Source organism: Rattus norvegicus, chromosome 5 (assembly GCF_036323735.1).
Source record: "Rattus norvegicus strain BN/NHsdMcwi chromosome 5, GRCr8, whole genome shotgun sequence".
NCBI lineage: Eukaryota > Metazoa > Chordata > Mammalia > Rodentia > Muridae > Rattus > Rattus norvegicus.
Window position 1 is genome coordinate 81,144,785 of NC_086023.1, and position 24,553 is coordinate 81,169,337.

The 24,553-nt window shown below is 52.2% G+C and overlaps 1 protein-coding gene across 11 annotated transcripts in view; it reads left to right on the forward strand.

The window, feature by feature from the left end:
- Positions 1-24,553, forward strand: part of Rgs3 (regulator of G-protein signaling 3) — a 139,859-nt gene that overhangs the window by 107,197 nt on the left and 8,109 nt on the right. For 8 of the 11 annotated variants that reach the window (XM_039110674.2, XM_063288322.1, XM_017593595.2 and 5 more), the window contains 1 exon segment: positions 19,233-20,363. In XM_039110674.2, the coding sequence (XP_038966602.1) occupies positions 19,233-20,363 (1,131 nt within the window). 11 annotated transcript variants of the gene reach the window in all.

Below are 24,553 nucleotides of genomic sequence, written 5' to 3' on the forward strand. Positions count from 1 at the left end.
AAGAACAAAGTCATAAATCAAAGCTCTTTTCAAATTCATGGGTTAAAACATCAGATAGGTAGGCTACTGCAAAACTTTTAAGGTGGTAGGAGTCAATAAACTGTTAGTACATTCCAGAAGGCTTCACCTCATAGAAACTGTCACCTATAGATGTGGACGATTGATGGCTATCAAGGGGAGGAACAATAGCCCAAGGTAATTCAACTTCACAGCAACAGTGGTCCTAATCTTCACACTCAGGGAATTCTAATCAGTCATCAACCATGTAGAGTCTTTGACACAAATAAGGACTTTCTTTCTTTCTTCCTTCCTTCCTTCCTTCCTCCCTCCCTTCCTTCCTTCCTTCCTCCCTCCCTCCCTCCCTCCCTTTCTTTCTTTCTTTCTTTCTTTCTTTCTTTCTTTCTTTCTTTCTTCCTTCCTTCCTTCCTTCCTTCCTTCCTTTTCTTCTTCTTTCCTTCCTTCCTTTTGTTCTTTAGTCCTTTCTCCCTTTCTTTCTTCCTTGGAACTTCAGCTCACACCATGACCTATGCCTCACTATCTTGACCCCTCAGACGTGCAAGATGTTCACAGCCTGCTGTCCATAAACACTCGTGATGGTCAGCTGTCAGTCCACTCAGACAACTCTTAGGCCTGCCCATTATCCCTTGACAGATATGATCTCCTTGAACTTCCTGTTGACCCCAGCCCTCCCAGGGAGTAGGCACAGAAACAACCTGTTCCATGTAGGCCTGAGCAGTGGGTGTGACAACTGTGGGCACTGATGCTACAGGCAGAGGCTGGCCTGCTATGTGCTTGCCTCTGGGGCCCTAATAGCAGGGCAGGTCACATCCTCTCCTTCTGCTTACAAAGCCATGTACCTGTTCTTCCTGGCAACATAGCCTTGTTTGGAGGACACACGCCACAGGCAAAGAAAGGGGTGGAAGAAGACAGAGCATGGCAAAGGCTCTGGGACAGAGATGAGATTCAGCAGGATTCAAACAACACATTAGAGTTTCTCGGCTGACCCCATGATAGGGAAGGCCTTTCTGCTCGGAGTCAGTAGACCCCTGAACTATGAACCCCCAGTGAGTTACAGCCCAGAACGCCCTAAGTGGGCCAGCACACACTGAGCTTGACTTGGTGTGGGCATGTTCAAACTTTGTCGTCAAGATCCTTCTTCTTCTAGATGGCTTCTGATGCACACGGCTCTTGAGAGGGTCTTGGGAACACAGACTTTAATGAGCCTAGCATAGCATAGTGGAGGCTGGGAGGGAAGGTGCACAGAGCTTTACTGCCATGAGTGTTGCAGGCAGCAGCCTGTGTCTGCCAGTGTGCTAAACATGCTCAGGGCCCTGATGCATTCCCTGAGGGTCTTCCTGGAGCTTGGGGGCCTCTCCTAACGGGAGGTGGGTTCTTGTTGAGTCTCCCTGGTTCTGGCCCTGGGATCTACTGCTATTGGTTTCTCTCTATACTTGGGAATGGGTCTGTTCTCAGGCTCTCAGGGAATTTGCCTGTGGGATGCGGTGGAAAAGCGAGCAGGGCTGGGCTGTTGCTCTGCCCCTGCTATTGGATCCCCTTGGCAGACTTCTTAATCTCTGCTCACTCGTCTGTGAAATGGGGATATTAGAAATCATATCCGATAAGTTTCTGAGGGTTTAGTGAATCATTCAGAAGGGCTCACACCAGCGACAGTGCTGACACAATGTCAAATGAATATTCAGTACACAGAATCTGTAGATCAGCAAATGGGACCCGGCTGGGCCCTGACTGCCTGCCTAGGCGCTGCGCCCATAGACCACCTAGATGTCACTGTTCCCTGTGCCCACCTTCCTTCCATGTTAAGCTGATAAGCCCTGAGCTGCAGTGAATGATCACTAGACAGAAACTCCCTCTCCTAGCCTAGCCACAGAGTTACTCTGCTTCCTTGGGAAAGTCACCCCTCCCCTCTCTACCTCCCTTTCACTGGCTATAAGTGGGGAAGAGACGCTCAAGGATCCCCAAGGGCCGGCTCTCCAGGAAAAGCAGCTTGGTTACATTGACTTCCTGGCCCTGTGCTAGGCTATGCTTTGAGAAGGGCATTGGCTCTGCTGTTGGTATCCGGGTAATGGAGAGAGAAGAGGCAGTGCCTTCCCCAGGCTCCCCGGGTACTAGATGCCCCCAGCCTGGTTTGGCTGGCTCTCAGGACTCCACTCCTTCCCCTGTATGCTACAGTTCAGCACATTATCAATGTGTTCTGGCCCCATTGTCCTGGGTTGGCAGAGCTGTGTTGCCCCTCATAGCATGATGTCTAATTCTGGCCTCATTCACCTGATGGCTGCTATCCATCTTCCATATTGGATGCTAACTTTGCGAGTGCAGAGCCCAACCTGTGTTGTCCGCAAAAAATGTCTTGGCTCTTTCTACTCCCCATTAGATCAGCACTGAGTACAGTTTTTTTTTTTTTCCTTTTCTTTTTTTCCGGGGCTGGGGATTGAACCCAGGACCTTGCGCTTCCTAGGCAAGCGCTCTACCACTGAGCCAAATCCCCAACCCCCTGAGTACAGTTTTTAAGTAAGCAGTTCCCACAAAGGTAATCTCCCCACTGACCTGGCTAAGAGTATTCTCAATAGCCGTGAGCTTATGCGTGTGTGTGTGTGTGTGTGTGTGTGTGTGTGTGTGTGTGTGTGTGTGTGTGTTGGGGGGGACACAGATGGACAGGCAGAGTAGAGAGAGACTGGGAACAGGCAGGGCCACTGTAAGAGACACCTCTAGGAAGAAGGAGAGGTCAAGACAGCATACTATGCTCTGTTCTAGTAGAAGAGAAGGTAGGAGGGTGGGGCGCCTTCTGTCCAGTTCTTTCTGATATGTCACCGTAGGAGCTTTCTGCTCAGGTGAGAGAGGCATGGGGTAAACCTCATCCTGGAAGCACGGCCCACACAAGACAGCGCAGGGTCTAGCTTTAGGACAGAGCCTGCAGTCGTGGGGAAGCACCCTAGTGAAAAGTAGGCCATCTCAGAGTCTTCAACCCTGGTCCCTATAGTCACAGAGCTGGTCAGCTGTGAGCAACTCTAAATCCAGGATTCTTCATGTGTGAGGAGGGTAGGAGACCCGCCACCGTTCAAGATCCAGGCAAATACGAAATGATCTAAAGCAGCTAAAGCCACAAGCACAGGGCCTGGGCACAGAGTCTGTGTTCACAAGCAGGGAGCCTAGAGGCAGCTCTTGAAATACTCTGGATTTTGGAGATGGGCAGCTTTCATCCCCATTCTGCAGATGAGGAAACCGAGGCTCAGAGAGAGGCAGAGACTTACTCAGGGAGACCTAACCTACCTGGGTTGGAGTAGAATTGGCCAGCTATGTTTCTCTGAGTCTACACTGCCCCCCTGTTTTGGTTGCTATAATAGGCACTTCTTGGTTCTGTGGGGAGGACGCTCAGGTCCTCTGTCTAGCGCAGATTCCTCAGAGTTTGGTACACCGGGTGCCAAGTCAAGACAAATGTTTCATGCACAGCTGGACAATTCTAGAAAGACCAAAGGAACCACTCCCTGACCCTGAGGGCAGCTGCATTCTCAGTCAGCCGTCCTGCTTGCAAGCCTTCAGTTCAATTGCAGCTATGCACTGGGACAGAGCAGTTGAGAGATGGGGGTGTGACAGAGGAGCCTTGATGATTGGCTGGTTCTTGCTAAGGAGCGGCAGCCCCATCCGGGAGCAGTGTGTGGGGCTCAGGGTGGAATCCATTGACGATCCCAGGGTCAGGGGTGCTGCCGAGAAGGATGGCCACCCCTTCCTCTAGAGACATATTTTAGAGATCCGCTGGGGACCTGGGGATGGGCAGCAAGGGACTCAGGGATGGCAATTTTAGTTGAGAGTACAAGTCATGCTCCAACTAGCGCACACTTTCCGCTAAAGGATTGGCCAGTGGAGGACTCTCTTCCTCGCCACATCCTTGGGGGCGGGGGAAGTGGTTTGGGAAAATCACAGACTTTTCTATTTGATGGAAGCTAGGGAGCCAAGCCTCTCTTCTGAGTAGCAGTGGCTGGCTGAACGAGGGAGCGGGGTGTGTGTTGTGTTTGGAAAGGGCACTCGGAGGAGGAGGAGGAAGAGGAGGAGAAGTAGGAGGAGGAAGAGGAGGAGGGACGGGTGATGCAAGGATTTTGAAAAAAAAAAAAAAGAAGAAGAGGAAGAAAAAACGCTACCTCCCTGTGGGAGGTGGAACCTGGTCATTTGGTTCTGCTTTTCCCAGCAGGTACCGCTCCCCTGGGGAACTTGGGTAAGTCCATAAATAGCTCTACTGACACAAAGGAGCTCTGTCTGGGGAAGGCAGCCGCTTGACACGGCCGGCCGGCTGCCTGCCCGCCCGCCCGCCCTCGGGAGGAGCCGGGTGGAGCCCCAGGGCGGGTGGCCGGCAGGAGCTGCAGCAGCTAGGAGTTGCCTGGGTCCTTGCTGGAGTGTGCTGGGTAGGTGCCTTGATGACAAAGGTGTGAGTGTGGTGGTGGGCAGTAGGAGGGTGGTCTTGTTCAAGACATCCCATCCCTGTTTCTATTGTTTCTTCCCCAGGGCAGCCATTGAGAGACATCTTGCAACCGAACCGGTTCTGGGGTGGGTGGGTGTGTGTGTGTGTGTGTGTGTGTGTGTGTGTGTGTGTGTGTGTGTGTCTGTGTGTGTCTGTGTGTGTGTCTGTGTGTCTGTATCTGTTTGTCTGTCTAAGGGAGCGGTAGCCCCTCAGGGGTAGGGGGCAGGCACCCACTGTGAGCTTCTCTGTTTCAGAATGGCCAGCTAGCTTTTCTTTCTAGGAGAGACGAGGAATCTTTGGTGACTAGTTGGGACACTATGTGGGAACAGAGTGCTTAGCCAGCAGGATTGGCTATTGTGTCAAGGATGCTGGCCACAAACCAAGCACCAGGGATGGCAGTTCTTATGTAGACCCCCCCTGGCTGGGGAAGAGCTGGACTCCTAAGCTGGTCTTGGGGCGTTAATGCTAGGCTCCTAGATCTGGGAACCCAAGCAGGCTTGCTGTATGCCCTATGAGCTCAAAGCCTCCCCAAACCCTCAATGCTTGCCAAGGGAAGAGCCTACACCTGTTCCCTTGGCTCCAGCTGAGACCACTCATTCTTAGAGCCAGCCCCTGTAAGGGCAGGCAGAGATCGGTTCTGTCCTCAACTTAGAGGGTCCATGTCTTTACTCTGTTCCAAAAGAACCCTAAATCATGGACTAGAAGGGTACCCTGAGTCTAGAGAGGGGGTAAGCCTTGGCTAAGTTCAAGCAGCAGGTCTATGACTGAGCCAAACCAGGATTGTAGACTTCTGCCTCCCAGAACAGGGAGGAGAGGACAGGGCACATGGGAAGGCATTATCTAGCCCAGAGCTACAGGATCCTACTTGGTGCCTGACATCATTTGTTCAAGACTCCCGATTCAGTGGATGGCCACCAGGCCCCTCAGCAACTCTGGAGAACTGTCCCCCATCCTGATGGTCTCTGGCTTTGTGCTATGGACACTTTACTTCCTGTCAGGGTGACTGGAGTGGTTGCACACCACCAAAGCAAGAGCTGCAGTGGCTTGCTCCTCTGATGCTGGCAGGATCTCAGCCAGAGTCAAAGTTTCCACCCAGTCCCTCTGAGTCCTCTGCACCCAGCCAAGGGCCACCTCTCTTCTTCCTCAGCTCTAGCATGTGGCATGGCTTAGCCCCGGGCAGGGAGCCTCTAGGGAGCCAAGTTGCAGGATGGGGCATACTCAGGCCCAGCCCAGCATCCGAGAAACAGGAATGTAGTGAGGATGGAGGCCATCCAGACAGTGAGTCCTTGTCGGGGGCTCTTGGCTTTGAGCCAGGTTGGTCCTTTAGGCTCCTGGTTATAGGTAGGTACTAGTTATCAACGAAAGAACCATACTTTGCAGCTTGTCTGCCTTACTTCCTTGTTTTCGTGCATGCTGTTTCCTCAGCTCAGAGAGCCACTCTTTTCTGTTCTCTCTAGGTCTTAATTGCATCTAACTTTCATACCTGGAGTGAATGCATCTGTCTGCTGCTGGTGGCATCTCTGGTGGCTGCTTGTGTCCTATTTATGCAGGATGTGGGGCTTATTCATCCCTTAGTCACCCACAAGCCCAGCTTTTTCCTAGGGTGTGGTTGGAGAGAGATGTCGGGATGCCCTAATGAATTAGGGTTGGTCTTTCCCTGCCCTCCTACCACCCAAGGCCATGTTTTGATGTCCAGGTCAACTCAGGTTGTCCATCCTAGCTCTGTGCCAGGCAAGAGAGTGGGCACTGCCAGGAGAGGACCTGGTCAGCAGTCCCTTAGGAGGGTCCCTGCCTCTACACATCAGTGTGGTATTAGGAGGACCCAAGGACTTGAAGGCTGGGTTTACTGGTAAGTGAGGTAGGGAGAGTTTTGACTTTAGCCTACCTGAAGCCGTAGAAAGAGCCTATTCAGGGGGTCATACTGTGCTGGGTGGTGACCATGCCATAGTCTGGCCATCAATGGTAAAAGGTGGAGCCCTGGATGGATCCATTGTAACACTCATGGTCATTTGCACAGGCCATAGGGGCTTGGAGCTCAGCTACCTGGACCACTTTGGAGTTGTCATTACTTGGACTAGATCTTGAACGCTGGTCCTCCACCGGGGGGTCTGCCTGGCTCTCTAAGAGGATGCATGGCTGGAGAGGGAGGGCCCATGCCCAGCTAGATCCCTGAGGAGCTTAAAGGCTGCTTCCTATGTACTCTCTGAGCTGATAGATTCTGTGTACCTTCTGGAGAGAGAAGGGATTGAGGGGGGGAGGAGGCTTTCACCTGAAGTCACAAGGAACCTGGGACTCTGGTTGCACAGCCCAAACCTCTCACTGATTGTGCTTGCTGACCTCTAAAGAAGCAATGTACCCAGCAGAGAAAGCCCGAGAGACCCAGTTGCTTCTCATACCTGATCTGTGAAGTTTAGGCAGATTCACCTGTGTTTCTACCTTAGTTTCCCTTTTGGAGCAAAAGAACTGGATGAGATATTGCCAGGCATGTTCCAGCCACTGGATCCTCTGGTTCTCTGCAGACTTAGGTCTAAGAGTCCTGGTCAAGGCAAGGCAACTGAGAAACAGCCTTGGGCCTTTCTGCCTCTTACCCAGGCGCCTCTGGGTTAGAAGCCTTCTCATGCAAGCTGCAGCCCAGGGAGGTTTGTTGTTGTTTGTGGAGTCTGTCCGTTTCCAAGATGTCATTGCTCAGGGAAAACCATCATTCCTCCCAGGGATAAACAAGGCTGCTTATGGCTCAGCCCCCTAAGCCCAGGGAGGCTGGAGCCACTCACAGCGGGTCAGCTGGGCTCAGTCCCAGGGAGCTGATGCCCTACACCCTCCCCACCATCCCATCCCCCCTCCACAAAACCACTAGTCAGCAGGATGGGGTGGAGGGGGAATGCACCACCAGCCACTTGGGGAATCAGAGGGTCTAGGCACTGAGAAACGGGGAGAAAGTCTCCCCGATGCCCTCTTCTCTCCGATGGTGGTCTGGATCATAACATCAGACGTGTGGAGAGCTGCCTGCTGTACCCTCTACCCCAGATGGCCCAGGGTCTCTCCCTTCTGGGCACAGTGCCCCGAGCTGACGCCTTAGAACTTACCCAGGCCCCCAGTATAGGAAAATGAGTGGAGTGGTGAGTTACAGGGGACTTGGTAGAACATTCACCATCTGCCCTGTTACTTGTTGGTAGGTTAGACTTGGTCTGATAGCAGCACCTGGAAACAGGTGGCAGGGCGGGAGGGGGCACGAAGAAAGACTGAGGAAAAGCTGTGCAGAGCCTCTGGTTGGGGGTGGGGAGCAAATGGCTGGCAGGAACCTTGAGACAAGGCTGGAGGAGGTTAGGGTCCTCGGATTGTAACTGGTGTCTAGCCAGGACTCGAAAACTTCACTGAAGAGAGTATAGTTTATAGTTGGTCCAAATAGCAACTTAGTTCATTCTTTTTGCCTCTCTCCTCCATCCTTTTCTTCTTCCCTCCCTCCCTCCCTTCCTCCTTCAACTTTCACTTTCCCCTCCTTTCCTGTTATGCCCATTAAGCACCTTTGTGCAACATCCCCTTTCTGGGGCCTGGAGGTATCAACAGAAAAGACTCAATCTGTGATCTCAGATCTGGGCTGGGTAGTTAGTTATGGGAGAGTGCGATGGATGTGGGGGTGGCCCTCTGTCAGTGCCCCTGAGAAGCATCTGGTTTAGCCTGGATGCCTCAGTGAAAGCTTCCTACAGAGTGAGGCTGTCTGTCAGTGCACATGTGTACCTGTCCACAGAGCAGGACTTCATCCTCCTGACTCAGTTTCTTTTCTATGTAGATGTGATTTTCTCCTGGAGGTGCACATTACCCTCCACCCCAGACACCACCCGAGCGCCTTCTTACCTCCAGAGGCTGTCTAACGAATCTGGTAGGGGTGCGGACTCTGGACTTAAGGGCAGTGACCTCACTTCGCAGTGTGCACCTCTCCTGCCGGTGGTTCTGACAGGAACCTCCTCACTGGTCAAATAAGATGCAAATGTGAGGCTCTTAGATGAGGAGAAATCAAGCCTGTGGATTCCAGGTCATCTCATGGAGGACCAGATGTCTCATCTCATAGGTGGCTGTCGCTAAATACAGCCATGTAGGCTGGCCCTTCAGACAGGGGGACTGACACAGAAGGTGACGGGCAGGTCCTCAGGCAGCAGCGTTTTGGAGGAGGATAGTGGAAATGTGTTAGAGAGAGAGGGTTTATAAAGGGCGGTGACCTCACAGAGGACTGAGCTGCTGTCTCTGGCAGAGAGGATGCTGTTGAGGGGCCCCCTTTGTCTTTAAAGTGAATTTTTAGGTGGAAGCCTGGTGTACTGGAGAAAGATGACAAGACTACAGTTCATGGCTTTTCACCAAATGAACACACCCATTCGGGTCCATAAGGAAGGCATTCCACCCAGTACTTCTCTCACTGATTGCTTGCCTACTTTGGACTCTGTAGAAATAGGACCCTTGAGTAGCTTTCATGCTGACTTCTTTCCTTCGATGTCGGCCCCCCCCCCCGCCCTGTGATTCAGTCAACACGTTGTCTCAAAGTTTTTAGTTTGTTCATCCTGTTTCTTTTAGTGTTCGTCTCTATATGCATACCTCGGTTTATCCATTATTTCAGTTCTGACAAGTGTTTTGCGTATTTCTAGTTCCAGGCTGCAGGGAATAGTTCTGCAAGGACCTCCTTGAGTACGTCCTTTGAAGCGCATCCGTCTTTCTTAGATATACCTCCAGCTCGCAATAACTGACTCAGAGCGCTGTGTATAATTAGCCTGAGTAGACGCCGTCACAGTTTCCCAAAGTGACATCAGTGCATCTGCTTTCCGGCCCGTGTATGACAGTTTGTTGCCCCCTGTGTTCAGCAACACTGCCGGTATCAGATGGGGTGATATCTAATAGTGTTTTTAATTTACATTTCCTTCATGACTCATTAGGTTGTGGGCCTTTCATATGCTAATTGCTCATTTGGATACCCGCTGGCAAAGTGCCTGCCCTTTCAAGCCTTTTCCTCTCTTTCCTATTGGATCTGTCTCCCCTCCCTACAGGTTTGTGGGAGCTTAAGAAAATGATTCTGGATGTGTGTTCCTTAATAGCTAAGCACGCTGAGAATATATTTCTGCGTCTTTTTTTTTTCTCTTTTAAATTATTATTCTTGTGAGGGAATATTTGAAGAAAGGGGTTCTCCATTTAAATCCAATCCAATCTGTTAACCTTTTTTAAAGATGAACTCCAGGTTCAGCGGGAGGCCAGGCCTTGAGAGATAGAGAGCGACTGAGGAGAGGCCAACAGTGTCGACTGTGATTCTCCACACACCCACATGGGGCTGCCCTCAAACCCATGTGTGCCCACACACCCGCTCACACCACACACATGCACACATTCAAAACACTAAGTAGAAACAAAGCCCAAGACAGTGTGAATCCTTGACTGTTGTGAGGGTCAGAGGCCATCAATTACCCAGCCCATGTGGACATCAGAAGGTTTAATTATCAGAAATTGTTGTTATACGATGTTGTTCTGGGGATAATGACATAGAAGAAGAGTCTATACATTTTCCCTACTGGTGAATTTTTTTTTATTTTATCTTGACCCGTGGTTGGCTGACTCTGCAGACCTGAACCCCACAGACATGGCAGGACTTCTGAAGTTCCGATTGTTTCGTGCTTTATTTTTAAGCCTGAAACCCATCTGGAATAGATTTTTCTGCACAGCATGATGTAGAAGCCCAGATTCATCATCCCAGAGGAGATGTTCAACTTATCAAAGAGATTGTCCTTTCTCACTGTGGGACATTGTCACCCTGTCAGAAGTCAGGACCAAATGCAGACCTGTGGCCGGGTGGGTCGAGCTTTGGAAGGATGGAGGCGGCTGCTCTGGTTGACTGGGGGGCGGGGGGGGGGGTTCCGGTGTTCCTGTCGCAGGAGCCATCTTGAGCTCAGGTGCAGAGCGCTGGAGAGAGAGTGTGTGTGTCCTAGTACTGTAAATAGATCGGGCTGGCTGTGTGGCCGAGGCACTGGGGAAGAGGAGCTGCGTTAGTGGTGATGTCTGTGGGAGAGCGCACACGACATTTCATAAGGAATACTTGAGCATGAGCAGGCACAGCTGCCTCTAGGGGCTTGGAGGCTTTGAAACAGAAGAATGGTTTGCTCAGGTTTCTGTGAGACTCAGGGAATGAGAGTCCCACAACAGGGATAGCTGGGAGATGAGTTTGGAGCAGACCCAACCCAACCCCAGCCTAGCATCACCCTTCCCAGAGAGTGGGGCTCTGTGTGTTGGGACCTCAGTGGTGTGAACAGGGATGCCTGAGGGCCTATCAGGGTGACCTTCAGCTGGAGGGCAGCAGCTGAGTCTGATGTCCAATTGTGTACTCTGGGCTTCTATTGCCTCCGGTATTGTTCATCAGAGCCCCTAGGACTGTAGACCCTACAGGCAAAGGAAAAATGAAGACAGATAAGGCAGGTGTCCTGGAAAGTGGACAGATCCATTCCTCTACCTTTCAACCCTCACAGAGGCCTGAAGGCCATGCCTCAGGCCAAGATCTGATCCCTTTGAGCAGACAGACATCCTGGGAGAGTGGTACCCAGCAGAGGCAAGACTTGGCCAAGGTCTCACAGGGAACTCGAATGACAGAACCAAGGAGAAAGCTTGGGGTGCAGACTGACCCCCTCCTGAGATTCTGAGCCTTTGGTATAGGCCTCAGCTTCCTGCCTTGAACTAAGCAACTGCTTTTCTAGGCTGCTAGAAGGGTCAGAATATGTTAAGTGCTCTGGCTCAGAACTGGATGCAGGGGCATGCGCTGACAGTGTCAGCGATGTTGATGCTGACAGGACTAAGAACAGGACTGCAGGATTTGTGGGTACTTACTGAGCACCTGTGCTGAGCCAGACCCATGCCCCACTGTGCTTCAAGTGGATTGTCTCCAAGCACTGCTGGGATGTAGGGACTTAGTGTTTGGGTCACGATGCTTCATACATAAGGCAACCCCAGCCTTTTAAGAGGTCCCACACAGGCACTGATCTTAGAGGGAGTGGAAGGGGGATTTGAACCCTGATTCGTTCCACCTCCTCACCACAGTGGCCTGCTGTTCCTGGCTTTTGAAGTGTTCCCTGCTCAATAAGGTATTGCTTAGCAAAATGTGACTTAGGGTTGGCCCATGATGCCCTCCTGTGAGCAGAGAGCACCACTGCATGCTGCACACTGCTGTGCTCCAGGCCCTGCCTCCACATACCCCACCATAGCACAGCAGCTACAGCATATGGCTAGGAGATGGGCATCAACCCTAGCCACCCCGCCCAGTCTCCGTTGCTAGTCTCATGATCATGGTGTTATTTGTGTTCTTCCCCGGGGTCGTCTCAGCACGGGAGAGCATTTTTATCCTGCCTGATGAACTTGGAAGAGGATGGTGCAGGCAAGCCTTATTTGGAGTGGACGCTGGGAAGGACATGGGTTAGGAGAAGTTTCTAGTGGATTCCTGCCCTGCTGTGAATAGTCACTTGGAGCAAGGGCAGGCCCTGCCTGTGGCACTACTCACTGTTGTCCAGTATAATACCTGCTCATGGGCATTCGGGGAGCATCTGTGAAAGGAAGAGAGGAAGAAAGGAAGCAAAAGAGGACAGGAAAGGCCGTAATAGGGTAACAGAAAGAGAAGGCATTGAAGTGTGTGTGTGTGTGTGTGTGTGTGTGTGTGTGTGTGTGTGCGCGCGCGCATGCGGGTGCATGCTTATAGCTCTACTGCTTCCGGTACCTTCTCCTGTGTGTCCTTGTGAGCCCACCGTTCCCTCAAATGCCCTGCTGAAGGGCCCTAGGTAGCTCTAGCTTCCCTTGCCAGGGCCTCCCCTGGGCTGTCTTTGTGGTCTAGGAAGGCCCTGCTTTGGCTCATGAGGATCAAAGCCCTGTCTCACTTCTTACCCTCACCCCTCAGAGTTACTCAGCAAATGCCTACAGAGCCCAGCCACATGCCAAGGCCTGTGCCAGGCAGTAGTGCCAAAGGCCAACAAGATCCATTCCTGCCCTGGAGGTGCCAGGTCTCTGGGGGAGAAACACAGGTGAAGGATCAGGTCAGTCTCTCCCTATCCAGCTCTACCTCAAGGGATGTGGAAGCTTAGAGGTAAGTAGAGAGGCAGGGAGGGATCTTAGGGGAAAGGATGAAAACAGAATAGGGTGGGTCAGGAGACTATGCTGCAGTTAGAGACCAGGGCACTGGTGCTGGCCCCATAGGGCGGGGCCTGGGCATTTGTAGGAACCAGAATCTTACCCTGAAAACGGTGTCCACTCAGCTCTGGAGGGATCAGGAAGGCGGCTGTAGAGATGGCGGAAATGGATCATGATGACCACAGTGGATTTGGGGATTGTTGATTGAGCACCGCTGTTCACCCGCCACCATGACCCACCTTTACTTGTATTCAGTCACTTCCAGCAACCCTAGGAGGTCAGATTACTGGCCCCATTCTGAAAATAAATAGACTCAGAGGTCAAGTAACTTGCAAAAAGATCAAAAAGCAAAACGAGCGGAAGAAGTCGTGAGGAAAGCGGCTAGGGACGCTAGGACAGGGTCCCATGAGCGAACGCTGCTTCCACAGCTGGGATCCCTCAGCTCATGCAGACCCCTGCCCCATCAAAGCGCAGCCCTGTCTCCAGTAGTTTACACCATCTCCAGCTGCATCTTGGAGCTCCTTTGCCTCCCCTATTTCCTCCTCCATAAGCCTCTCCTACCTTTCTTGCTGCCTCAGCTCCCACAGCCCCTAGGGCAGGGCTGGGGTGGGGAGAGGAGAGCTTGGCCAGGTTCTTCATCGCAGTCTCTCCTCCACAGAGCTGGCTCCTCCAAGACAGGGGTGGATCTTGCTGCTGTTTGGCTCTGCTGCCTGGCACAGGCCTTGGCACATGGTTGGGCTCTGTAAGCATTTTCTGGGTTACTCTAAAGGATGGGGGATAGGGAATAAGCCAGGGCCCAGTCTTGATAAGTGAAGGAAGGACATGCCTGGCCACTGGGAAGTATAGCCCAGGCGCTAGCATAGATGCCTGGAGCCCTGTATCAGAGACCTTGCAGTGGAGATCTAATGGAAGCTCATAGAGTCTTTCCGGGTGAGTTTGGATTTGGAGAGGCACTGTGGGGTCCCCTGAGAGTTATAACTAGAGAAGTCATAAGTCGGACTCCCACAAGACAGTTTTTCCAGCGTGGCACAGAGAATAGCCAGAGGGACCTGGACTGCCCCTGGGAGTTACACAGCCCTTGGATCAGGGTTAACGATGTGGTGTACATTCAGAGAGAATATAAAGATTCTTTAAAAAGGAGAATCAATAGGTTTTGTTCTCCAGCACAGTTTTGGGAATTGAGCAGAAGGCACAGTGTTCCTTCCGCTTTGCCCTCTGTCCCCTGCGCTCAGCCTGCCGCTTGCCTGAGGGTTGCCTGAAGTTTGATGAGGGACCATCCCGAGGATTTGGTGACTGGCCTCGGGGTCCGGAGTGGTAGTGAAAGATTCAGACGAGAGAATGATGTACAAGATTTGATTTGAGCAACTGGTAGTGACAACCCCACAGGGCTCAGAGGAGCAATGAACTCAGAATGCATTCAGTCTGGGCCACACGAAGCTGTTGGAGCTTAATGGGTTTATATCTAGGAAGTGATCTCCAACTCTGTCCCCGAGCCGAATGTCATATGACCTTCCTTAAGCTTTTCCCATAGGTTGCTTGGTCCTCCTCCTCTGAGTGAACCTTCCCTGCCCTCTGTGGCATCAACAAGGGCCTCCCCATATCCAACTTCTCCTCACAGCAAGACATAGCTCTCCTCTACACAGGAGGCAGTGGCAGGTGTTAATCTTGTCCTTTTTCCAGTGTCGCCTTGGTTAATGTCTTTTCTTCCCTTCTACCCTGAAAGCACAGTTGTGTCCAATGAGCCTGGGACAGTGTTTGGCTGCAGAGTTCTGTAAGGCTTGGGTAATCTAGCCTCAGGAGAGGGGTGGCCTGAAAACGCAGGGTGTGCTCCGGACGGGAAGTGGACGGTACATCAGAGAGGTGCAGGGCTAAGAGGAAGGACCTGGAGCAGATCCTGATGGACAGGCAGAGTGACCTATGATGGAGCAGAGCAGGGTTCAGTGGATCAGTCAGAGGAAATCGCTGGGCAAGTCCCAAGCCCAGCCATGTTACGGGTGGTCATAGTTAGCATGTACTGGCTACTCACATGGCCACACAGTATTGAATTCCGGACACACGATAGCTCATTCATTTTTCTAGCAACACAACGAGTTGTTCTTAGTCTCATAACTGAAGATACAGAGGCACAGTGAGGCTAAGCTCAGGGTCCCCCAGCCAGAAAGAATGAAGCAGGTTCGGTGTCCAAGGCTGTCACCACTGTGAGGGCTTGTCGCTAACCTCTCAGACTTTGACCAGGCTGATGAGTTGGGGTCTAGAAGACAATGGTGTGGAGACTGAGCTGGTGGCAGAGGCAACATTCGGGGCTCTGGGCTCTGTGTCAAAGCCAGTCCTAGAGGAGCCAGCTGAGGCTGGATGGGGGAGCTTGGTTTGGGTTGAGTATCTGAGGATGGTGGAAGTGAGTGTCAAGCCAGGGAGGTGGAAGCTGGAGACCCAGTGACCCAAAGCCCAGTATAAAAGTGAAGCCTGGAGGCCACAGCCTGGCAAGAGCTCCGAAGGGCCTCTCCTAGGCTTGGACAAGTTCCTGTCTCTACAAGTGCTTCCCTGGCCTCCCTGTACCGTGGCAGAAAAAAGCAGGTAGCCAGAGATCTCATGTCTGTAACTAATGACTATAGCCCCGGCTTTCTGGCTTTCCAACCCGCGTTCTTTCCGAAACAGTCCGACTTACTTATGGGAGGCCCAACCTGAGACAGAGGCGAACACCAGCACCCCCACTCCCAGAACAGGAAGTGGTTTCTGAGGGCATAGGCTGTGCCTGACATCTGAGGGCCTCGCTGAATCATCGGCATGAGAACCCCAGGTTGCCTGTGGGGTCAACGGGGATGGCTCCGCAGTCAGCAGCTGTATGGGACTGAGCAGGGTCCTTCCCCTAGGGAGCCGGTGGGTGTCTGAGGTCAGCAACCACAGCTGGTGTGAGCAGGAGCTTCTGGGCATCGTCGATACCACCCTTCCCCAGCCTGATCCAAGCTCTGGATTGCATTTGGGAGAGGATTTGATTAGGCAATGGGCAATGGCTCCATTTAGAGGGCCTGGCTCATTTCCTGTGGCTGCTAGCAGGCGAGACAAGGACAGAATTAACCCTGCTCCAGCCTCGCCAAAGAATTGATACATGGAGGGATACAGACCTGGAGGGATACTGACATTCGGGGAGGTGGGGCAGCAACCCCCTGTTATGCTTGGGATCTAATGCCCTGTCAGAGCAGGCTAGCCTCCCCGGAGCACCCTGGTGGATTCTTATCACCCCATCCTATAGCAGCACTTTCCAAATTATGTGGTTCCTCACTACTCGTACTTCCTTTACTAGAGCGCTCAACACATTGCTTGTCTAGCTTCTGTTTTATTTCTTCCTGGAGGTCTATGTCCTTGTTCCCTGTGGCCCTCCAGTGCCTGTGAATAAATGAATAGATGTATCCTTCCCCCAGGCCCTCCCAGCATCAACCAGAGCTGGTTCTACATAGACACCTACACCCATGCCATTCTCAGTACGATCTATCCTGCCATTTATCCTCGCACCTCTCTCCCTTTTGCCATCTCTGTATCCCCTCCTGCCATTCCAGATTTCTGGGGTTCTCAGGTTTCTTGGAAGCTTCTCTAGAGTATGCCCTCAAGCCGCTACCACCCCAACTAGCTCTCCCAGGAGCACTGGCCTGACCAAACCTGCCCACAGTGGTCACAGTACACAGAGATCCAGCCTGGGGGCTTGGCATAGAATGAGGAGTTTTAGGCCCTGTCTGCAAAGCATTGACTTTTGTAGATGGGCTCCAGGCATACTCACAACCTGCTCCCTCCCCCAGCATATGAGATACCTGGGACAGGAGACATGGTGCTAATCTTGCATGAGTCTCAGCTTTCTTAGGTAATTGTCTCATGGTCTCAGGCCTCTGCCCCCATCTCTAGAGCGAGACCCCTAATAAGTGGCCATTGTATCAGTGTGTCTCCTGGGCTAGGGATGGGGGGGGGCATCCCTGTGAGACCTGTGTGGCCTCCATAGGCTCAGCTAGAGAAAAGGAGAGATTAAGTAGCGTAGCTAAAAGGTGGGCCACAGTGTACCAAAGCCAGAGTCTGAAGGGAGCATTGGAGCGCATAACCACCTGGCTGTCTGAAAGTCCTTCAGCTCTGGTGACTTCCTGGATGATCCTCAGGGTAGGGCCCTCTGGGGACAGGCACCCCTTCTGCAGCAGCACTTCCCCTCCTGGTTTTGTTTGGTTTGGCCCCAGACTAGGGCTGAGTTGACAGAGGCAGGCTGACTTGCATTTCTGGTTTGGGGCTTGTTGCTACACTTCCCCCCAAGGGGATAGGGCCCGGCTCTGCCAATTGGCACCTGTGGGACAGGTCTAGGCCCTTCCCCAAGGCCCCCAGGAAAGGGGAAAGTCACTTGAATCCTTTGTTAGTGTCATTCTGTGCTGGGCCCTGAGGGCACCCAGCAGCTGTTTCCCTCCATCTTTTCCCAGGACAATAAGAGGCAGATGGAGGTCTGGTTGTGGCAGAAGGGTGTGTGTGTGTGTGTGTGTGTGTGTGTGTGTGTGTGTGTGTGTGTGTGTGTGTGTCTAAATGTGGGGTACCATGACCTTACTGCAAGAAAATTGGCTTTCTGATGCAGATACTGCCTTGCAGACAGGTGATGGGTTTGGTACTCAGGCCAGGATTTGGTGATGGATTTTGTACTCAGGCCAGGATTTGGTGATGGTACTCAGGTTAAGATCAGAAGCAGATTTACAAAGAAGGGAGCCAGATTTGGCGCCCTGGTTCCAGCCTAGCCTCCAAACTGTTCATGGTTAACTTTGACCAGCCATTGAGGCTCACTGCTTAGCATGCCGGACTCCTGTCTGTTCCTGGATGATCTCCCCTTCCACTTGGGAACAGCCTGGAGAGGCCGAAGCTCAGGCCCTGAGTTTCTTCACAATCTGGAGCAGGAGGCAAACTTAAATCCTGGGTGTTTGCGTCTACAGCTCTGTAGGGATGCTCTGGGTTCAGAGTTTCCCTCTAGAGCCATCATGAACACACACGACACAGGCCATCACCACACTCCTAGGCTGTAATACAGTTCCAGCTGTGGGCGGCTGCCCAGAGACAGATACAGGAGAGGTGTCTCAGTTCCTCAGCGGACTGGAAATATGTGTTTTGTAATGCTCCTAGGCAACCCCCGTAAAAGGGTCTTTTGACCCCTAGGGGGTCGAGATCCACAGGTTGAGAACCACTTGTCTAAGCTGTGGGGATTTAGGATGATTGATGCTTTAGGTTCTGAGGGGTCCCTAAGTAGCCACCTCCTGGTTGGCTCCAGGAGTCTCCAGGAATGGAAGTTATATGGAGTTACTGGTGCCCATCTTTGGCCTAGGAACTACGTCCTTGTGGTGTCTCCTCGGACTGGGGCCAGGTCATAGTCCTTGGCTGCTTCCGTTTCCTCTGCCGGAAACGGACATTTTCATTTTCATGCACCTAGACGGGGGCTCTTCCCGGTGTACTTTCACATCCGCTCTGTTGATCCCTGTGACCTCTGTCCTGTGTGTGCAGCACCCAGAAGCTGTCTGGAATCACGGACGACTCACTGTACTCCCAAGTGGAGCGGCCTACCTGGAGCTTCATCACCTTCAGGCTCGGCCTTTTTGTCTCCGGGAAAGTGGACAGTAATGAGGGTGGTTAGCTCGTTGCTCTTGGGGCTGAGTTCCCTTGTCCATCAGATGACCACCGTGATTTCTACAGCAGAAGTCAGAGCTCATCCACTGGGGTACCTTGTGTTTGGGCTCTGTACCAGTGTGCACCGAGAATACTTTCCCATGTGCTAAAGTGTCTCAGGGTATATGCCTAGGTGGTTTCTGGTTTCATTAGTTTTGTGAGGACATAGCTGTTTGAAAAATGAAAACTGGGCTCTAAGTAGATCTAGCGGCTACATTCCAAGCCCTTGAGTACAGCCAAGCCTCACCCAGGCCTAATGCCTGCTTCCTCCTATATATGCATGGAGCACTGGGGATGGTCACTTGTGACTTTCTCTATGTTCTCTGGACACTGCTTCCTCTGAGACAACAACATCTCACACTGCTGTTAGAGGACAGCGTCTTTCTTTGCAAATGAATTCTGTCAGAACCCAGTAAGAATCCCCAAGGCTCTTTCCATTGGTAAAAGGTAGGAAATAATGCTGTTTTTGCTTTTTTCATCATTCATTCATTCATTCATTCATTCATTCATTCTTTTTTTCCTGAGGTTCTCACACTAGGTGGGTAACCCCTCAGTGAGGTTCCAAGTGCCTGTGATACCCGATCATTCCAGATGTTGAGCAACCTTTGAAAGCTCTGGTTTTCACTCAGTTGACTGGTTTCAAATATACGCTCAACATTTAGAGCAAATTCTTGTTTGTCTGATTCGCTTCGGTTCTTGTTTTAATTGTCGGTTCTGGTGGGGTGACCCTCTGGGGAGATTCAAGACTGTTCCACATGCCGACAGTTCCAGCGTGGTGGCTTGGGTTTAGTTCTGGTTCACGAAGGCAGAGAGAGGCTTCCTGGTGTCCTTTACACATAGAGACAGATGAGGACTTCCCATGCAGAGAGAGGGAGTCTGGGCTGGTGTGGTCCCCACAGACCAGCAGATATCTCCAGTATTATTTCCCTGAGCCTTCCTTCCTCTTTTGCTGCAGATGTTTGAGACAGAGGCAGATGAGAAGGAGATGCCCCTGGTCGAGGGGAAGGGGCCAGGTGCTGAGGAACGCACACCCAGCAAAGACCCCTCTCCCAGCCAGGAGCTGCCTCCAGGACAAGAACTCCCACCCAGCAAAGACCCCTCTCCCAGCCAGGAGCTGCCTCCAGGACAAGACCTCCCACCCAGCAAAGACCCCTCTCCCAGCCAGGAGCTGCCTCCAGGACAAGAACTCCCACCCAGCAAAGACCCCTCTCCCAGCCAGGAGCTTCCTGCAGGACAAGACCTCCCACCCAGGAAGGAATCCTTTTCAGGCCAAGAAGCAGCTCCTGGCCCAGAGTCACCATCCAGTGAAGACATAGCAACCTGCCAAAACCCCCCTCAAAGCCCAGAAACCTCAACAAGCAAGGACTCCCCACCAGGCCAGGGATCCTCTCCAACCACAGAAGTCCCATCTTGCCAGGGACTTCCTGCTGGTCAAGAATCTACAAGCCAGGACCCTCTGCTCAGTCAAGAGCCCCCTGCTATCCCAGAATCCTCTGCCTCCGATCAGAATGTTCTACCCTCTCAGGAGTCACCTCCCAGCCAGGGCTCCCTATCAGAGAAGGCCCTTGCTGAGCAGACTATCAGCCCCGGGGAGCTACCAGCGGCCACTGCAGGTGAACCTTCAGCCTCCAGACCTAATTTTGTGATCCCCGAGGTCCGCCTGGATAGTGCCTACAGCCAGCAGGACGGAGCCCATGGAGGCAGCTCTGGTGAGGATGAGGATGCAGAAGAGGGAGAGGAGGGGGAAGAAGGGGAGGAAGATGAGGAGGACGACACCAGCGACGACAACTATGGGGATCGTAATGAGGCCAAGCGCAGCAGCCTGATTGAGACTGGCCAGGGCGCCGAGGGTGGCCTCTCGTTGCGTGTGCAGAACTCGCTGCGGCGCCGGACGCACAGCGAGGGCAGCCTGCTGCAGGAGGCCCGTGGGCCCTGCTTTGCCTCTGACACCACCCTACACTGCTCTGATGGTGAGGGCACCACATCCACCTGGGCCATCCCTTCTCCCCGCACCCTCAAAAAAGAACTGGGTCGTAATGGAGGCTCCATGCACCACCTTTCCCTGTTCTTCACTGGGCACAGGAAGGTAAGAAGAACGGGGTGGGGCTGGGGCCAGGGAATGGTTGGAGGGCAAGTCTGTAAGATTCAGAGGGCAGTTATAGTGGCCACAGGAATCACAACCCCGCTCCACCCTTGCTCCTTGAGAGACTTCCCAGTGAACCTTCTGCCTGCCCATTTGATAGAAGACAAAACTGAGGCCTCTGGGTGTCAAGGAGAACCCACACCCTCAGACGTTGTATTCTCCCAGCTCCATTGTCCTATGGTCCCTGCCGAAGGCAGAGAAGGTTTGGTTGAGTTCAGAACATCGTGCATTTTGACTTAAAAAGTCTCGAGATAGCATCTGGAAAAGCAAAGCCTTGCAGGGCTGAGGAGATGGCTTAGTGGGCAGAGCACTTGCCTGGCAAGTGTGAAGGCCTGAGTTTGATTTCCCGGAGTCCACATAGAGCTGGATAAGGTAATGCAGCTCCACAATCTGAATATTCTTAAGGCAAGGTGTGGGGGCAGAGGTGTGAGAATCACCAGAAACTCATAGGAATCAGAAGTAACAAACAGTGAAAGAACAACCCTATCTTAATAGGGTAGAAGGCAAGGCCTGGCACCCGGCCCAGGTTTATCCTCTAATCTCCACACATACACTCTCCCCCACCCCCATATTACAATTTAGATCTGATCCAGGCCTGGCCAGTCTATAAATCTATTAGCTAACAACAAAACCGGCATATTTCTATCAATTTCTATCAACACATTAATCTGCCAGCAACTCTGGGCTCTAGAGAGTATTTTGGGCCCATTTCACAGATAAGAAATCTGAGTCCCAGAGAAGCTCTATAACTTGACCCAGATCACACCGTTTACAAGTTGTCTGAAGCAGAATTAGCGTCTGACTCCAAGACTAGAGCTCATAAGGACTCTGCTGTTTGCCTTGCACACATGTTTATAAACATGCAAACCGATGTTTATGGGTTTTCTGCTTTGTGCCAGGCCCTGTGTTCTGTACCATGGCAGGGGCTGCGGGAGCAGCGGGGCTGATCTCAGCTAGGGAGGAAAGAAAGGGCTTTCTGTGTGGGCTGGGGACTTAGCCTAGCAGAACAAACCACACCGTGGCCTTTAAGTCCGGCAGGCAGTCTGAGCCTAAGTTCTATCCCTTACCTATTGTGTGGCCTTGAGTGAGTCACCAGCTCCTCTGAGACTTGCTTTCCTTCCCTGAAAAGTAGGGCTTAATAGCACTCCGTGTCCCAAGTGGGTGGGGATGAACTGGACATGACTGACAGCACGCTTTGGAAGAAGCCCTCAGGGAGCCCTGCTTCTGCTCCTTTACACTGAAGAGCATCTGTGATGCTAGAGCGTTGTTATGACAACTGTGTGAGGCTCAGAGATCCAAAAGTTTAGGAGAGACCAGACCCTGGGACTGAACAGAAAACCTAGAAAAAGATGCCCACGGTGGAACCCGGAAAGTAAAGTACATTTAGGATAAATGGAGGATAAGGCAAGAGCAAAGTATAGAACATAGGCAGGCAACATAGTTACTGCCACTCCCTAGCCAAACCCAGGGCAGACATCACTAATAGATTACAGCTCACTTTGCAGCTTTGTAACCTCTGACAAATACTACAGACCTGGCATCTTGAAAGACAATTTTCTACAGGAAGTTGGTCAGGCCGAAAAGGCCTTGAACTACTCTGGGGCTATACACCCCCAGGGCTTGTGGGTAGCTCTGTTTCCTCATCTGTAAGTTCCCAGGGGTTGGGAACTTACACCTTGTCACTTCTCCTCCCCAGCCCAGCTCTCTGGAACCAGAATTTCCAGCGCTAGTACCCAGACCCTGCAGTTAGAACAAGTGCTCTGAGGATTATGATACCTGCCTAAGTTTGATTGCCACCATTACCACCTTAGGCCAGTCCCCGAGACAGCTGCTACAGTCACAAAGGTCAGGCCTAGCTGCCCTTCTCTCCAGTGCGGCTGAGGACCAAGGGCCCAACCACCTACGTTAGGCCTCCACAGCCTTCGTCCCGCTTAACCCCACCCTTTCTTGTTTCTGTTTCTTTCACCATCCTTGCTCCAACACAAATATTTATATGCAGGGAAGTTAACACACATCCATGCATGCGTTCCAACTTGGCCCTCCATTCGGGTGACCCCAGTTCCACAGATGCCACACCTGGGAATCTAGGTCTGTACCAGGTCCCTCCTGCCTCAGCTCTGTGCTGCTCACTGTCTGGTCCCCACTGTCACTTCCTCTTTGATACTTCATTTCTCAGGCTTGAGTAACTTAGGCTATCAGGGCCCCCAGGGCTGTTCCTAGTGTGTTTGGGCCATTCTAGAACACACGTGGCTTCCACTCCGCAGGAAGTTCATCATCCTTTCCCTCTCTAGCCTCCAGCTACAGTCAGAAACCCAGCAGGGCAAGGAGACGTGAAACCCAGACTCAAATGCCCCTTGGGCTAGCCCTTGCCTTCTCTGAGCCTGTGTCCTCACTGGAGTGGTCATGGTAACTACTCCAGGGCATCGCTGGGAGGCTCAGGTAGCCTGATGCAGGGACTTAAGGCGGGATCTGCCACTTAGTTTCCGCCATGAACAGTTATCACGTTGCTGAGATGATGGACATGGAGGTGGAGCGCTGTTCTGACCTTCATAACCCCACAGCATTGCTAATTTTTCTGAAGTAGGATTTCAGAACCCATTGTGTATCTGACCTTGAACCCTTGACTGTTCTCCTGTCTCAGCCTTTCAAGTGCAAGAGGCCAAAGCTACCCCGCCCCGCTGCTGGTGCTCTTCTCAGTGGGAGGGGCTAAAAGTCTTCAATGAGTCACGTGGCTCGGCCCCGGGTTATCCCTCAGGTCCCAAACTGATAAGAGCCTGACAGAGGGAGAGGGGAGTGTGTGCTCCCCGCGACTTATACCCTCCCGGTTTGTGCCTGGCTCCCGATGTGAAGAAGAGAGGGTGAAGTCATCAGCTGTGGAGACAAGTAGACCCATTCCAGTCCCAGCTCTGCCTCCTCCCCGAACTCGGTCAAGTCGCTTCTAGGAGCACCAGCTCCTCTTTATCAAACGGGACTGGGAAGTTTTCCGGGATATAGAACTCTAGATCAGAGAGTCTAAGAGCCCGGAGCACTGCACAGTGATCTTGTAATGATGTGAGAGCCAGGAAGGTCAGGCAGAGCACGGGCTACCTGCTACAGGGTGGCAGTCACATTGTGCTCTTTGCCCCACGCTGACATCCTGCCCATGTGCCCTGAGCAGAGAATTCTGTGACTCACATCTTAGAACCACACATAACTTAACGCTTGGACTTGGTGCCTTCACAGGTCCAGAGAGTCAGGGAACCACGAGGCTTTCCCATGGAGCTTTTACTGGGCTTGGCCCCAGTGTGGAGCCAACATGACTTATGGCGCCCCCTGCTGCCAGAACCCTGGAGGCCCAGCTCAGTGGATGTTCTCTAGAGGTGTCTCACTAGGTAAAACTGTGAGTGAGCCTAGGACTTAGATACTTCAGCCTTGTCTGGCCTTCTTTGACATCGAGGAAAACTCAAATGATGGCACTCTGCCCCATTGCAGGGTTGCCATGGTTGTCCCGACCAAGGTCACAAAAGATCAGATAAAAGGACTCTAAAATCCCATGGTCTCCAGGGTGGGATGATACTTTTCTAGGCTTCTATTTAAAAAAAAAAATCCTAAAGGTATTCCCTACATTCCAATACCCTATGCCTAGATAGGTTTAGTGAACAGACTGCCATTGCCACATGGTCATACAGGACCCAGTTTGGCAGCCACACATGGCTACATGACCCAGGAGTCAGACCAGGACCAAGAGGGGAAACAAGGTGGGGTCATGCTAATAGAGGAGCCCTCAAACTCCATTGGCCTTTGATGCTAGACATCAAATTCTCTGCATCTTGCTAGCTCAAAGAGCCCTGGCAAGTTATACCACTCTAAGCCTCAGTTTCCCCAGCTGCCAGCCAGGAAAAACAGTAGCAAATGGTGTTTGGGGATTGGATGAGATCATCGATGTCTACAGACTTGAGCGCAGTGCCTGGTGCACGCTCCTGGAAATAGCTGATGGAAATTGACAGCCACCCCCCCACCCCCCTTATCATCAGCCCCTTTGCTTTTGTTCACTCACAGCAGCCCTGTGAGGCGGGGTCCAGCTCTAGCCCTCATTTTACCAATGAAGGGAGCAGATGCGGCAAGCAGAGGGAACACATAAGGTCAATTAGCTA